The following is a 17,773-nucleotide window of genomic DNA, read 5'->3' as shown; positions in this document are numbered from 1 at the left end:
TATAAGCATATTCATTAGTCATAATAAAAAATCCAACGCGCCGAATAAAACAATAATTATTATTATTGATATTTTTCATTCGCCGTATAAATTCTGACTAATATATTTCAATGTATGAAAAGCTTAAGTTTTCAATATTTTTCATATATTAAAAGTATATTGAAAAATATATCTCTGTGAGCAATTTGTTTACACATAGAATTTCACAAATTATAATTATTGTGGTTTCCCATGGAGAATAGAAATTATTATTTTTTTGAATCGATATTAGTTTTGCAAAAAATATATTTTCTTTTCTGTGCACTATTTTTAACTTGACTGAAATTGCAATAATTTTACATTTTAGTGACAATTTTATCATGATATCGAAAAATTGCAAGTATTAAAATAAATGTCTACATAGAAAGGGAATTAAATTGAGAAAACTGTGGATGATGCAGAATTGTATAGTAGTTACATAAAAAATATAATTATAATTGTTTTTACTATTCGCTGAAAAAATAATAGTTTTCATTTGGATAGCCATGAATAGCCATAATAATTATAATTTTAACAACAGAGATATATTTTTTGTAATATACTTTTAATACTTAATATATTTTTAATACTTTTATACTTGCGTTGAATAGCTATGAAATGTATTCTGACATATATTTTTATCGATTTTTTATTTAATGATAACTATATAAAATATAATAACATTGTAAAAAATCAAAAAAAGGTAATGAATTAAAATTAAAATACTTTTTATTGCCGACGTAAATATATGAAAAATATTGAAATCTTAAGTTTTTCATACATTGAAATATATTAGTCAGAACTTATACGGCGAATGAAAATAATCAATAATAATAATTATTGTTTTATTCGGCGCGTTGGATTTTTTGTTATGACTAATGAATATACTTATATACAAGATATAAATAAATTTTGGTTTTTAATAAATATTTCCATACTTATATACAGAATTTGTCGTCGCTCTTGCAAAGCGACTTTATATGAGCGTTCTCGTACTGGCAGCGCGCGTACTAGCTTAAGTTTTTCCAACTTTTCTCCCAAAGTTCCACTTAGATTTAAATGAATTTTTCAATAACAGAATAAAAATGTGCAGGCTTTCGAATGATGCTAATATAAATGTAGTCAAACAAGCCGCACTGGTAGAAAATGGAAAATGAAAACTCATTTTCGCCTTTTCACGCACTAACAAATAATTTTTTCACATTATTTGTTATGAACAACATAGACAAGATCAGTACAAATAGAATGACGTTAACAGTTTTTTGATATCGCTCATATTTCCGACAAAAAGTGAGTTTGAAAAAAGGGGCCTTTTTTGCATGTTTTTACTGGTATCTCGGCCAAATGAGGAGCTACGGATTTGAAATTTGGTAATTCGAATTATATCGAAAATACCTATAAAATGGCATCAAAATTATTTAAATACCAGGGTGGGGCCAATTCTGTATGGAAACACGCCCAGACCCTTTAATACAATTTTCTTCTGTACATTATTTTTTATCCCGTTGTTTTCCAGGGATGACATCTATCCAGATTGTGACTTCTGTTCAATATGTTTCGAGGGACTTCCTCACTTCTGTTGCTCTCTAATAACGAAGTGCAACCATGTATTCCACAGGCGTTGCATCCTTAATTGTCTCAAGAACAATGCAAGTTGTCCTTTATGCAGAGTCCGGTTTGAACTTGATGATCTGCTTAATGTTTTTTGAAAGAGAGTACCAGGTGGATGAAGATGTATAATATATCAGTTGCAACGAGTACAAAAAATTGTTTTATATTTTCATAAATAAATAACAAAATCCGATATTTAACTCTTTATCACAAATATCACTCTAGAGGTAATATTTAATTGGTAAAACTATTTGATTTAAGATTTTTTTATTATAATAAGTTAAAATCATATACGTTATGGCAGTGATCATTGTTTAGGGGGCGTCCATTAATCACGTAAGCGAGTTTTTAAGGATTTTTTGACCCCCCCTCCCCCTTGGTGATATATGGTGATATTCAAAATTACCCCCCATTTTAATTATGTGAAAAAACTGTAAAATTTTTGAACGAAGTAATTTTTTTGAAAATGATTGATTTAAAAAAAAAACAGTTGAAAAACAAATACACGTGATATCTTACTATACCCCTCTCTCCCTCGCGTGATATTTCGTGATTTTTTGTCAAAAATATTTTAAGTTGTTCGAAAAAGTTGTAAATAATCTGAAAACATTGCAAGTTATCTAGAAAAGTTGTAAATTGCAGGTTGACTGAAAATTTTGTGAATTTGCTGAAAATGTTGCAAGTTTACTAAAAATGTTGTAAATTGTCTGAAACTTTTGTGTTGACTGAAAATGTTGTAATTTGTCTGAAAATGCTGTAATTAGTCTGAAAGAGCTGTAAACTGTCTAAGAATGTTATAAGTTACCTGTAGATAGTTATACAACGTGTAGATTGCCTGAAAGAGTTTTCAATTGTCTAGAAATATTGTACATTGTTTGAAAATGTTGTGAATTGACTTAAAACATCAGCTCTAACTGAAAACAAGTTGATATTAATTACATTACATAATACTTTATCAAAACGATTTCAACTTTAATAGATTCTAGATAAAATTTAATACTACAGAATAAAAAAGATAACTTTAAAATTGATATTTTGTGTTCTTTTGATCATTTGATTGTAAAAATAATTCAATACAAGTAGAAATTAAATGTGTTATATAATTTTGGTATATAATACATTTAAATTTTGTAGGTTTTTAAACATTTATTAAAATTCTATAAAAATTCTATTAAGTATTTTGATAGAAAATGAATTGTAACAAAAATGATCAGTCCGAACAGACCACTTTCAGTTTGTGTCCGTTGGAACAAACCAAATGTCAAAATTTGAAAATGACATTTAAGAGAAACATAACCTAGAAAAATAATTTCAAAACCAAACATACAAAGTGCTTAATTATATCTAATAATTAAAATATATGATTCTATCATAATAATATAATCCATTTAATTATTAACTAACTTGCTAAAGCCATAACTAAATTACATTTGTTTATCAATTTCATAAAATTTACATTTGTTGGAATCAACAGATGTCGAACACAAGTTGAGAAAACTTAATTATTTTTAATTTTGATTAAATTTATGATTAAATTTGTTTGTTGTTTATTCAAATATGCCCTATGTTTTGATATTTGGTGCTGGATTCATTGCTTTTTGTATATATTATTTATTTTTTAAAAGTGAAAGTCTTCCTCCAATCCATGTGTATCCACCCGGTTATAAATTTGTCCTAGATGAGGATCTTCTTAATAGAATATTAGAAGAAGAGAGGTAATAAACTGTATATAACATATTTTATATTCTATTAATATTTATATGCAAGTATTAAAAAACAGCTGTTAGAATATAGCATACAAACTCCAGTTGTATTTATATATACATACACACACATTGTGTGTATGGGTATATATATATATATATATATATATATATATATATATGAATCATTAGGCTTCTCAGGGAAAGACGCACTAGGAGACTATGCTATGCTTGTTTAACAATGATAAAGCGAGATGCTTACAATATTTTATCAAAAGTGATAATACGAAAATGCAATCATTCTTTTCATCCACACTGCTTATTCATGAAATTGCGTAATAAAGATGCTTGTAAACAATGTCCAATTTGCAAAACTCATATTGAACTCGAAGACATAATCATTCGCTCAGAAAGTGAAAGACTTGAACGTCTGTTCAAAACTCGTTTTGAAATCTTATGGATCGATTAGTAAGTTTTTAAATTTAAATAATAGTTCATTATCTTTACTATTATTTAATTATATTGTTTTTTAAGCTTATGTGAATTACGTCAAAAGGAAAACTGTGCAATTTGTCTTGAGAGCATGATCGACAGTGATTGTTCGATAATTACAAAATGTGGTCACATGTATCACACCATGTGCATCTGGTTATCTTATATGGATTCAAAAAAGTGTCCAATGTGTAGGAAAATCATTATTGGTAGAGATATTAAAGATCTAAATTTAAGACTAAAATATATTTAAATGATACTGAATAGGTTTTCTACTTTTTGATATTTTAAATGAGGAACTAATATTAGATTTTATATTAAATAAGTTAATATAAAATGTGACTATGAAATGAAAGAAATATATTATATTGTTATTTTTATAAATATTAGTTATTAAGTCTTTAAAATAATCTTTATTTTATATATTTTTATATATTTAGTTTTATATATTTAATTTATATATTTAAGAAAATTAAATTGTATTTTAATATATATATATATATATATATATATATATATATACTTTTTTAAATGTGAAACTAACATCAGATTTTATAACAAATATATTTATATATATAAGTGACTGAAATGCTAAGCAATAGTATTTATACTATTATGTTTTTAAAATAATCTTTATGTTACCGTTTATTTTATATAATAATCCTTATTATTTTTTTAAATTAGAAGAATAAATTATTTTTTTATATTAGAAAAATAACTCTATTGCAATGACTAGATGACCCGACAGACATTGTCCTGTACCCATATATATGTCTACAATTTGTTAATATCCTATACTAATATTTACCGTTCACCTAAAAATAATATTTTTTTAAATTTATAATATTTAAATTACATTTTTTTAAAAATAATTTAATATACATTATTACCAGGGACGCTCCTGAGGTTCTCAGCGCTTCCACCCCTATCATTTTACATGTTTTAACAGTTTATTATTCAATTCATTATCATTAATTAATATTTGGCTTTTGAAACATTTTACTTACTTATTTTTGGCATTTTATGCAATTTATTCTATTAAGCAAATCATAGAGAGCAAAAAAATCTAGTCTTTCATTATTAAACATAACCATAACATAGCACTGGTACTTTATGTTGGATTATTTCAATTTAATTTTTTTATTATTTAAAATATCCTAAATTGCATCTTAAACTTCTCCAAATTGATATCGTAAGGGCAGAATTGTATGTATTCATCTTTACTTTCCTATTTGTTGTTGTAATGTGAAATTCTTAACGTATTTTAAAAATATTATGCAAAGATTAGTAAAGGATGCATAGAAATTATATATTTCTTGAATAATATTGCAAAAAAAAACTTTATTGAAAATTTACCGGTCTTGATTATTACTTAATTTCATATTTTAAGTGAATTAATTTATCAAATCTTGTTCATATGTGTATCATTCAATCTGCCATACATATACTGCATTTTATATTATTTTAATTTCGGGCACATCTCAGCTACTTTTAGGCAATAATAATGTAGACATTACATTTTTCTTATTCATGATCATGGATTTATTATACATATTGTTAAAAACATTAATTATGCAACTATTTACATTAACCTCGTGGGTTCGAATCCCACTTCTGAAATGTTAGAAACATTAATAATGCAACTATTTACATTAAAACGGTTGACAATCGGCCGAGCCGTTTCTTTGTAAATTGCAGAAAAGTGAAAAAAATTTCGTCCACGTTTTAGCCCGCAATTCTTAATCGATTTTGAAAATTCAAACACCGTTCGAAATATATTGGTTGGGAACCGTGCTGATTAGTTTTTGGTAAAGATCGGCCGGGCCGTTTTCTTGTAATAAAGTTTTTTTTAAAAAAAATTCGACGATTATTATTATTATATTTTTGACGGTAGATACCATAGTCTTCTAGATCATACTAAAATATTACCGCCCTATAACAAGTCGTTTAGCTTTAAAAATTCATCAAAGTTTGCAAAAATTAGTATCTTTCTTTTGGCATTTGTCAAAATTAGACCTTTGATCGACGTTTTCTCAAAAACGCCTGAACCGATTTCAGAAATTTAAAAGCCATTTGATGTATCTCAATGAGGACTATTGTTTGTCAGTTATGTGAGACGATCTGCCAAACCGTTTTTTTTGTAATTTGAAAAAAAGTTTTAAACTCTTCGTCCACATTTAAGCTCAAACTGCCGAATCGATTTTAAAAAATCAAAAACTGTTCGAAAGATATTAGTTGGGAATGGTACTGATTAGTTTTAGGTAAAAATCTACCGAGCCGTTTTCTTGTAATTAACTGTTTAAAATAAATTTTTAAGCCGATTTTTATGGAACTTTTTTTGGCGATATATATCACGGTCTTATACAACTTATTGAAATATTACGCCCTTACGACAAGTAGTTTTTTTTAAAAAAATCACCAATTTTTAAGAAAATGAGTAGTTTTTTTGACGTTTGTTAAAATTAAAATTAGACGAATTACTCGGTATAACGACAGAGTACTTGATCTTAATGAATATAATAAACCAGTAAAGTCCTAAGGAAACTGGTTAAATTATAAAATTTATTAATCTTTGAAATTTTGCTTTTAGAAAATACTCTGAGTTAGTTAACGCGTTTGTTCGTTTTCAATTAGGTGTAATAAATCCACTCGGAATACTTTTAATGGATCATATGTTAATTTATTTTTTATTGATTAAGTCGATTATTTAATCATATCGGGAAGTTCATGTAACTTTCCTCAAGGCAAAATACCAAACCAACTAGTTATTTAGCAATTTATAAAAATGTGATAAAATGATCAGTCGGAACAGACCACTTTCCGTTTGTGTCCGTTGAAGCAAACCAAATGTCAAAGTTTGACATGACACTTAAAAGAAAACATAACCTTGTAACGAAAAATGACTTTCTCGAGAAAACAAGTAACGCATGCTTTTTAATTAAGTGTTAATGCTATAACTGCATTATGTCTTTTCCTAAATTTTATAAAATATACATGTTTAAAAACTAGTGACTGTTCGTATAAACAGATGTGGAAAAGTGTTCGAAAGAAACTTAATTTAAATTATTTTATTTTATTTTTTTCAATATGACCTTAGTTTTGATATGTGCTGCAGGATTAGTTGCTTTATTATTATTATTCATATATTATTCATTTTTTAAAAAGGAAGATTATTCTGTAGCAGCTCGAGGGGAAAGGGAATGGTAATAATTTTTAATAATAGGTTGTCAAATATCTCCCTTCCGCTTTTTTGCTCTTGGTTTATAATACAAAAAGGCGGAAGGGAGATATTTGACAACCTTATATTTATATTTATATATTTATATTTATATATTTATATTTATATATTTATATATTTATATTTATATATTTATATTTATATATTTATATTTATATATTTATATATTTATATTTATATTTATATATTTATATATTAGGTTGTCAAATATCTCCTTTCCGCTTTTTTGCTCTTGGTTTATAATACAAAAAGGCGGAAGGGAGATATTTGACAACCTAATATTTATATAAATTTATATATATATATATATATATATATATATATATATATATAACTTATGTATTATTATCATAGGGCAATCCATTATCAAAGAAGATGTGCTTTGAATGCACGGCAGGAAAGTCAAAGGTACAATATATATATATATATATATATATATATATATATATATTTAAGTATATAAAATTTTTTCATCATTATCACAGGGAAATGTATGAAATTATTAGACTTTTACGGGAGTTTGAACAAAGGTACTAAATATCATATTACTATATATACATATAAATATACATATATAAATTATGCATTGCTGTCATAGGAAAATCCAGGAAAGATATTTTAAACAATGTAGCTCTTGTTTACTTTTCGAAGGTCAAGATGAAATAAATGTAACAATTCAAAAATGCAATCACGTTTTTCATTCAATATGCTTTTACCAGCATATACTCAGTAATTATGCTCGTAAACAGTGCCCAACTTGCAAAGTTCATATTGAATTCGAAGACCTCATCATTAAATCAGTCTTTGAAAAACGTGCAGAAAAGATCAAAAAGTTTCTAGTCACTATTTGGAAACAAGAGTAAGTCTTGAAATCTAATACTAATGCTTTATTTTTATCTAATATTATTCTTGTTTTTAAGCATACATAAGTTACGTCGAAAGGAAAGTTGTGCAATCTGTCTTGATGGCTTGATCAAAAGTGATTGTTCGAGAATCACAAAATGTGGTCATATGTTCCATGGAAAATGCATCTGGAAATCTTTAACAAGATTGAACAAATGTCCGATGTGTATGGAAATTATCACTTTTAATGATATTAAAGATCTAGATCTTAATTCTCCTTCTACTTCTTGATATCTTAAGCAAAGTAATAAATTCATATATTATAACAAACATACTCTAATGTAAGTGACTGAAAGATAAAAAGTGATAATTGTGTGCAGTCTCTTGCATCTTATTTTTATAAACTACATTTTTATATAATGCTTATTTTATAATATATTTTTTTGTATTAAAAAAAACTGTTTTAATTGTATTGTAATATCACATATATTTATGTTTAAAATATATTAAATGCACAGAAAGCAATAGACTGAACTTTTTTGACTCGACTATACTACATTTATTCAAAAGATGTGTACCCGAAGAATGTTTATTTAAATTCTATAATAATTGTTTTATAATTTGCAGTCTGTAAACATTTTGATAAAAATTGAGTTTTAATAAAAATGATCAGTCCGAACAGACCACTTTCTGTTTGTGTCCGTTGGAACAAACCAAATGTCAAAATTTGAAAATGACATTTAAGACAAACATAACCTAGAAAAATAGTTTAAAAACCAAATATACAAAGTTCTTAATTATATCTATTAATTAAAATATATGATTTTATTATAATAATATTATTAATTTAATTATCAACTAGCTTGCTATCACCATGTCTAAATTTCATATTTTTAATAATTTCATAAAATATACATTTGTTTTCCAATCAACAGATGTCAAAAACAAATGTGATAACTTCTTTTTTGTTTTTTTTGAATTTGATTAAATTTTTTATGTTTATTTAACAATGCCTTATGTTTTGATAATAATTTATGCTGTAATAATTGTTTATTGTTCATATCATCTATTTTTTAAAAGTGTAAAAGAGGAAAGTATTCCTCCAATCCGTGATGTGTTGTATCCACCCGGGTATAAATTTCTTGTGGACGAGGATCTTGTCAGAGAATATTTTGAGTAATAACTATATAAGTTTTTTAAGTTAATTTATGTATATTATGTATCCTATATATATATATATATATATATATATATATATATATATATAATATGTGAATCATTAGATTTGAAAGGAAAAGACGCCCTAGGAGAAAATGCTTTGTTTGTTCATCAGTAATAAAGCGGGATGCATACCATGTTTTAACAAAAGTGATAATACGAAAATGCAATCATTCTTTTCATCCAAACTGCTTATTCATAAAATTACATAATAAACATGCTTGTAAACAATGCCCAATTTGCAAAACTCATATTGAACTCGAAGACCTAAGCATCCGCTCAGGAAATAATAGACTTGAACTTCTATACAAAGCTTGTTTTGAAAACTTATGGATCGATTAGTAAGTTTTGAATTTTAAATAATAGTTCATTATCTTTACTATTATTTAATTATATTGTTTTTTTAAGCTTATGTGAATTACGTCGAAAGGAAAAATGTGCAATTTGTCTTGAGAACTTGATCGACTATGATTGTTCGGTAGTTACAAAATGTGGTCACATGTTTCACAAAGCGTGCATCTTGTCATCTTTTATGAATTTGAAAGAATGTCCAATGTGTAGGAAAATCATTACTAGTAAAGATATTAAACATCTAAATTTGAAATTAAATTATATTTAAATGATAATATGCTTTCTACTTTTTGATATTTTAAATAAGGAACTAAAATTATAAAAAAAAACTAAAATTATAGGAAATAAAATGAGCAAGCAAGATGAGAAATTATATTGTTACTTTTATAAATATGTATAGATTTTATATAATATTTCATAATAAAAATGTTTAAATTAAACAGACTTGTGTTGTAATATCATATATATATTTACTACTAAAATATTTTAAATCAAATATGTATAATGTTTGTTGACTTTTAATCTCTTCTACGAATTGGTGAATGATGTATCGAGGGCAGTGTTGAATCTGATTTCTGGGAACTGAAATTGAATATATATATATATATATATATATATATATATATCATATAATATATTATATATAATTACATTGGTAGTCTCGTCATAGATTTTGAAGCTTTAGCCATCTGCATCGATCGAATTAGTTGTAACTTCATACGAATTTGTGCATATTCGGTTTTCAATTGCTCCAGCTTAACTTTCATTTGGTCGACCTGAAATTTAAAAATATAGTAAAACTAAAAAAAATTACATCAATCTAGTTTGTCTCCGACAAGAACCAAAAATTTTAAGAGCTGTAACTTTGGTATATCCAAAAGATAGCAAAGGTGTTCTATCAAAACCGCCAATGTATAGTTTTATAATTTGATTATTATTTGTGATCTACTCTAGAAGAAGCTAAATTTACGCTCCGACCCACTTGATGTATAATAGTAGCATTTGGTTTATGGAATAAAAATACAGATCAACCATCAGGATATTCTAAATAATAATGATATCGAATGATAAATACTAGTATCTAAGAATTAACAGACCTTTGTCATGCTGAGTTTATAATCTTGTAATAAAAGTGCTGGTTTGAGGAGGAGTCCATGTGTATCTTTTGTGTGTTCAATCTCCAGACGGATTGCTCCACGTTTTTGTCTGAGACGAGCAACTTGCCCACGCAACTAGATAATAAAAATCATAAAACATACATATGATTATATATCTTATATATAAATGGAGCTGTCGATAAAATGATTCGGTAGAACTCGAAAACGGCTAAACCGATTTGGCCAGTCTTAGTCTTGAAAAATTCGTGCCAATCCAGAGATGGTCGGAAAGGTGAGATATTATTTCAAAATTGTGTAGAAACTTTACATTTTTAATTTGAAAATTTTTGTAGAAGCGTAATTTGAATAAAACTATGGACGGTGGCTAATACGTCAAATGTCAAACGTTTTTGACAGATGATGTTCAATTACGTTTAATAGGATGTTTTACGTGAATATTATTTAATTATGATTAAATTGTAGTAAGTAGTTTTGTTTGTAGTTTTATTTATACACAAAAACGTTATTAAACGGGCCGCAAGTGTTACTAGAAACTCAAAATATCAACTTTTTTAAAATGTTAGTATGAAAATGCACTTTTTGGCGTTGTAGCACTCTTTGGTGCTCTAAAAGATCTCATTTGTATAATTATATATTCATTGGCATTTATAAAACATTTTCTAGGTTATATTATTTTTTATTTATGTTAGTTAAATTCAGAACCTAAATTTGGCATCGATCAAAGGGACATTTTGTCGAATAACATTTTTCCAGTTATAATTTCCCAGAATTTATCGAAAAATAAATAGTAATATATGAAGGTTCGGAGTTAAAAAGGTCCACAACCAATGTGTCAAAAACCAGTAAAGTTAAGCATTGTTTAACAACAATATTTGAAAGTAGAGGGAAAAAAATGTATAACCAGCTATAACCTTGATTCTTATGACTTTGCTATCTGGAGATAAACGGTGATATTTGAAAGTCCATAATAAAAGTATTTTCTTCCGTTGGTAGTTTTTTAGCATTAGTTAAAAGTGTAATTATTTTGTAAAATACCTTTAAAATTAAAATAAGACATTAAACCTGTTTGCCATCTGGCCATTCCAAGTTACCCTGTATATGGGGTAAAAGATCTAGATAACAAATTTTTGAAAGACATTAAAAAAGCACATTTCTACAATGATGAAGTAGCTGGCAGTTTTATGAATGTAGTCAGATAATTGTTCGTTTGAAATGTGTTATTTGTTATGATGTAATTGGTTTGGTTTTCACAATATAGTTTATATTTGATCAAAGTCAAATTGGACCTTTGTGCCTCGCTTTGTGCTCTACATATATACTTTTTATTAAAATTACTTTAATTCATCGAATGTTACTTGAAACTTTTCAAAATGCAGGTCAAAGAAGAAATGCTTAATTCATTTTCTATCTCTCCTCGCAAAAATTTGAAAATTTTGTAAAAGCTCAGTAGTGTTATTTACAATTATACACAAAATCCAGAATCCAAAAAGAATCTGAAAAACTTGAAACGTAATCAATAAGTCGAAAGACCAAGAAAGACTTGGATTGGATTATTGCATGTTTTTTATAGAAAGTGTATAAAACTTCCAGTTTGATTGTATTGACAAAATATAGACAAACTAATGGGGTTTATTGTTTTTATAATATATCATTGTATATAGCATTCAATCAACATATCCTTATACACTTGAAGTATTAATATTTTTGATTCTGTAGAAATTGTTTAAAATATACCTTACTTAGCAAAACAACGTTTGCCGGGTCAGCTAGTATATAATATATGTATGTATATTATTTACGCTTTGGAATGTCGCCTTCAGCTCAGTCAATTCCTCCCTGGCGGTGGCGGTGTCTGCGGCGACCGCCGCCGCCTTTTCCCGCACGTGGGCCGCCTTCACCATGTCACCACGACATTTGTCACGCATTCGGGACAATTCCTCGTCACGTTCTTAAATAATAAAAAAACTAGCTGTAAGTGGAATTCTGTCTTAAGGCAATTAAGGCATCGTGCCTTAAGGCAAATTGCTGGAACTTCCCGTACCAAAAATTATTTTTTTAAAAACATTTCTGAAAAAATTTTACTTCGAAAAAATTAGAGAGAAACTAAAAATTTGACAAAAAATTACTTTTTTTGAAAAAAAAATTTTTTTTTGAAAACAAAATTTTTTTGAAAAAAAAATGTTTTTTTCATTTTGACATACTTTGGAAATTCTGAACTGTTTTTCAAAGCAATCGTACTGCTTTATCTGCATAGAGACAAAATGTCAAAGCGCGCAACTGCCGCGCCGCCGTCTAACGGATAAGCATTGGTACGGAACCCATAAAAATGTAAAAAAAAAGTTATACTTATTGTTAAAATCTTTATAAAATATCTAATAATTTGATGTGCATATGTCTAATGATCATTTTTGACCGCCAAATGGCATTTTTTTTTACTTTTATCATTAGATCTCCGAAACCGCTAGACCTGCCTTCATAAAAATTTGAACAGTTCTCCATCTTGTCAATACAAGTAAAATGTTTTTTGAATTATTAAAATCGGACGCTCCGTTCTCTTAAAAACTGAGTTACCGTTTTCGGCACTTTTTGCCCCGTATCTTTGGAACGGCTGGACCTGCCTTTGCCAAAAACTAATCAGCACGTCTCCTTATCAATACGAATCGAATGCTTTTTGAATTATTCAAATCGGTTGATCCGTGTTCCCGAAATCGTCGACGAAAATTTGTATCCGCACATACATACACACACGCACATACATACATACATACATACATACACACACACACACACATACATGCATTTTTCTAAGGTATGCCAAAATGTTCAGAAACCTCTGAAACGTAAAATATAAAAATATAAAAATTTCATTTTCGATTTTTTTGCGATTACTATAACTTGCCCTACGGGAAGTTAATTATAAAAACAATTTTTCTGTTTGCCAGTTTTTTTTAGTTACCTTCAATCTTATCCGTGAAGGATATCTTGGCAAGCGTCATCGTTTCATAAAGACTGACAGTCAGTCCTTCGGAAATAATTTCCCGATTAGCGACCTTCGTCTCCATTTCCCTAGTGCGATCTGGTTCGGATGTAACTACTCGCTCATTTGCCAAAGCTCTCCAGGAACGCATCTGTCTGTCCAGAAGACGAACCAGGTACTGGAAAAGGTAGAAAACCACATGGTAATAGAGACTGATATGTGGTAGCTTGAATTGGTAATTTATTACCTTCTCCGGCATGATGTTTCCAGTTCTGGAGCTCTTGAGACCTGTGCCGATTTCCCGAAGTCTGGCAGCAAATTGCTGCATGAGTTCTTCGCAGAAGGCGCCGTTTCTTGTCTTGGCTTCACGCAGGGTCATCAGACGTTCCTAATAGAATGATCAATAAGTATTTCAGTTAGCATGTCTTTTATAATTTGTAGTTATTAACTTCCCATGGGGTAAATTATAGTAATTGCAAACTAGCTGTAAGTGGGATTTCTGTTAAGGCAATTAGGGCATCGTGCCTTAAGGCAAATTGCTGCAACTTCCCGTACCAAATATTATTATTTTTTTTAAAAACGATTAACATTTAAAAAAAAATTACTTCGAAAAAATTAGATTTTTGAGAAAAATTTTTTTTTTGACATATTTGGAAATTCTGAACTTTTTTTCAGAGCAATCGTACAGCTTTAAATGCATAGAGACAAATGTCAAAGCGCGTAAGCGCCGCGTCGCCGTCTAATGAATAAACATTGGTACGGAACCCATAGGATGTAAACAAAATTCATACTTATTGTTAAAATCTCTATAAAATATCTGATAATTTGATGTGCATATGTGTAATGATTATTTTTGACCGCCAAATAGCATTTTTTTTACTTTTTTTATACTAGATTTCCGAAACCGCTAGACCTGCCTTTATGAAAATTTAACCAATTATTCATCTTGTCAATACAAGTAAATGTTTTTTTGAAACATTAAAATCGGACCTTCCGTTCTCTAAAAACTGAGTTACCGTTTTTGGCACTTTTTGCCCGTATTTTGGAACGGCTAAACCTGTCTTCGCCAAAAACAAATCAGCACGTTTCCTTATCAATGTGAATCGAATGTTTCTTGAATTATTTAAATCGGTGTTGCCGAAATCGTCGAATCGTCGAATGTTAAAAAACCTTTGAAACGTAAAGATATATAAATTCATTTTCGATCTATTTGCGATTACTATATTCGCCCTACGGAAGTTAAAAAATCGAAAATGAAAATTTTTGCATTTCTCTACGTTTTGAAGGTTCCTGAACATTTTGGCATACCTTAGAAAAATGGATGTATGTGTGTGTGTGTTGTGTGTGTGTGTGTGTGTGTGCGTGTGTGTGTGTGTGGATACAAATTTTCGTCGACGATTTCGGGAACACCGATCATTTAAATTGATCATTTAAACACCGATTTAAATAATTCAAAAAACATTCGATTCTATTGATAAGAAGATGTGCTGATTAGTTTTTGGCAAAGACAGGTCTAGCCATTACGGAGATACGGAGCAAGAGTGCAGAAAATACAAATCGAGTTTTTGAGAGAACGGAGTATCCGATTTGAATGATTTAAAGAACATTCAACTTTTAATGATTGGGAGAAGAGGTGATTAGTTTATGGCAAAGACAAGTCCCGCCATTTCGAAGATACAGAGCTAAATGTACAAAAATGGCAGTTTTGAGTGAACTAAGCGTCCGATTTAAATGATCTAAAAACTGTCTGCTCGTATTGATAACAATTGCTTGAGGATAAAAAATTCTAACATCTTTTTTTATTTTTCATAAAATATTTTTGTAATTTTGGATTAAAAATTCAAAAAATTACCCAGGCTAAGTACAGTCTAAGCGCCACTTGTTGCAAATGTTTACTCAAGTGCGTTTAGACTGTTTATGTACTGGAGCACTTTTCCAATTTTGTGAGAAAACTATTGAAAAATGTGAAAATGCCGCCAAGCTAAGCACAGTATAAGTGAAAATGTCGCACAGAATTATTTGCAAATGCGTTTAGACTGAGACTATACGGGAGCACTTTTTCAATTTTGTGTAAATTAGGCAACTATTTTTTTTTAAATTGAATTCTAAATGAAATGACGACTGTTAATGTTCTGGAGATAAATTGATTTATTTATGATTACATTTGATTTGCTCAGATATAACAATATTTGTAGATATGTAATAATATATTTGAAAACGTTTAAATTCCTCGAATTTCATTACGGTACGGGAAGTTCCAGCAATTTCTTTAAGGCACGATGCCATGCACCACTATTTATTATTACTACCTGCATGTACTGTCTCTTCTCTATCTCGTCCTTCCTCTCCTCGGCGTACTGGCGCAGCTTCTCAGCGTACTTCCTGCACTTGGCGGCCGTTTCGGCAGCCGGGGAAATCCCTTGCTGCTCCTCCAGAGCCGATCGACGCGATCCGATCATAGACGAACGCGATATCATCGGAGGCGATGCGATCAAGTCGAAGGAGAGGCTCACATTGTCGGAACGAGGACATATGCCGGGCTCGGTGGCTATATCTTTTAGAGGAGGCTGGAGGAAGAAAAATTGTGAGAGATGTTGGTTGGAATTTAAATTTCTTTGTTGATTATTACCTCTCGTTTGCTAAAGCTCTGACCATAAGTGCTTGCAGGAGGGCGTTCTTGTCTTTAGGCGTTGTCTTTCGATCATTCCTTCTCGTATCGCGATCTGGTAAATAAACGATCTTATATATAACTAGTTGGTTGGTATTTAGCCTTGAGGCAAGTTACATGAACTTCCCGATATGTGTGAATAGTCGACTTAGCCAATAAAAAATAAATTAATTTATGAGTGATTAAAAGTATTCCGAGTGGATTTATTACACATAATTGAACACGAACGAACACGTTAACTCGGAGTATTTTTTAAAGCAAATTTTCAAAAATCAGCAATTATTATAAATGAACCAGTTTCCATAGGACTTTGATGGCTCAGTATGTTCATTAAAACCAAGAACTCTATCGTTATACCAAGTAAGTCGTCTATTTTTAATTTTAACACACGTCAAAAAAACTACTCATTTTCTCAAACTTTGATGAATTTTTAGAATTAAACTACTTGTCAGTTCTATAAGACTATGATATATATATCGCCAAAAAAAGTTCCATAAACATCGGCTTCAATTTTGTTTCAACAGTTAATTACAAGAAAACGACTCGGTAGATTTTCACCTAAAACTAATCAGTATCATTCCAACTAATATCTTTCGAACAGTTCTTGATTTTTCAAAATCGATTCAGAATTGCGGGCTAAAACGTAGACGAAATTTTTTTTTACTTTTCTGCTATTTATAAAGAAACGGCTTGGCAGATCGTCGCACAAAAACTGACAAATAATAGTCCTCATCGAGATACATCGAATGGCTTTAAATTTTTGAAATCGGTTCAGCCGCTTTTGAGAAAACGTCGATTTACGACAAAAAAATCTGTTCACACAACCAAAACACACACATACTTTTCCAAATTTGGTCTCATTCGATTCAGAATGGTTTGAAACGTCGAGAAAACATAAAATTAGCGAATCGGATTTTGATGAAAAATATAAACTTCACATGATCCGCTAAAACTCGAAACGGCTGAACCGATTTGGCCAGTCTTAGTCTTGAAAAATTCGTGCCAATCCAGAGATGGTCGGAAAGGTGAGATATTATTTCAAAATTGCGTAAAAACTTTACATTTTTAATTTGAAATGTTTTGTAGAAGCGTAATTTGAACAAAACAATGGGCGGAGGCTAATACGTCAAATGTCAAAAGTTTTTGACAGATGATGTTCAATTACGTTTAATAGGATGTTTACGTGAATATTATTAATTATGATTAAATTGTAGTAAGTTATTTGTCTGTAGTTTTATTTATACACAAAACGTTATAAACGGATGTAAGTGTTACTAGAAACCAAAAATATCATCTTTTTTGAAATGTTAATATGAAAATGCACTTTTTGGCGTTGTTGTAGCACTCTTTTTTTTGCAAATCATATTTTTCTCAAACACGGTGCTCTGAAAAATCTATTTGTACAATTATATACTTATTATTTATAAAACATTTTTTAGGTTTATATTATATTGTATTAATGCTATTTTAAATTCAGGACCTAAATTTGGTTCGATCAAATTGACATTTTGTCGAATAACATTTTTCCAGTCATAA

General features: G+C 28.9%; 2 protein-coding genes across 2 annotated transcripts in view; both read left to right on the top strand.

Moving 5' to 3' along the window:
* The first annotated feature begins 3,657 nt into the window (after positions 1–3,657).
* LOC113388566 (probable E3 ubiquitin-protein ligase XERICO) lies at positions 3,658–4,114 on the top strand. The gene is made up of 2 exons (XM_026625936.1): positions 3,658–3,800; positions 3,867–4,114. Exons 1-2 carry the CDS (start codon positions 3,658–3,660, stop codon positions 4,075–4,077), a joined length of 354 nt encoding a protein of 117 aa, XP_026481721.1. The 3' UTR covers positions 4,078–4,114.
* Positions 4,115–6,787: 2,673 nt separating this feature from the next.
* LOC113387916 overlaps positions 6,788–17,773 on the top strand; it is a 17,167-nt gene continuing 6,181 nt past the window's right edge. Inside the window, exon 1 of the mRNA XM_026625300.1 lies at positions 6,788–7,027. Within this exon, the coding sequence (XP_026481085.1) occupies positions 6,912–7,027 (116 nt within the window). The 5' untranslated portion in view covers positions 6,788–6,911. The remainder of the gene's footprint in view (positions 7,028–17,773) is intronic.

The sequence above is a fragment of the Ctenocephalides felis genome, unplaced genomic scaffold (genome assembly GCF_003426905.1).
Source record: "Ctenocephalides felis isolate EL2017-DRISC unplaced genomic scaffold, ASM342690v1 CF-g0.4_SCAFFOLD_03572, whole genome shotgun sequence".
NCBI lineage: Eukaryota > Metazoa > Arthropoda > Insecta > Siphonaptera > Pulicidae > Ctenocephalides > Ctenocephalides felis.
The sequence above is the reverse complement of the archived record's forward strand: the minus strand, read 5'-3'. Positions and strand labels throughout refer to the sequence as shown.

Excerpts from the sequence above, each read along its gene's own strand:
- LOC113388566 (XM_026625936.1), top strand. The coding sequence starts at position 3,658 with ATGAAATTGCGTAATAAAGATGCTTGTAAACAATGTCCAATTTGCAAA. Across the intron at positions 3,801-3,866 it reads GAAATCTTATGGATCGATTA|CTTATGTGAATTACGTCAAA; the intron begins GTAAGTTTTTAA and ends TTGTTTTTTAAG.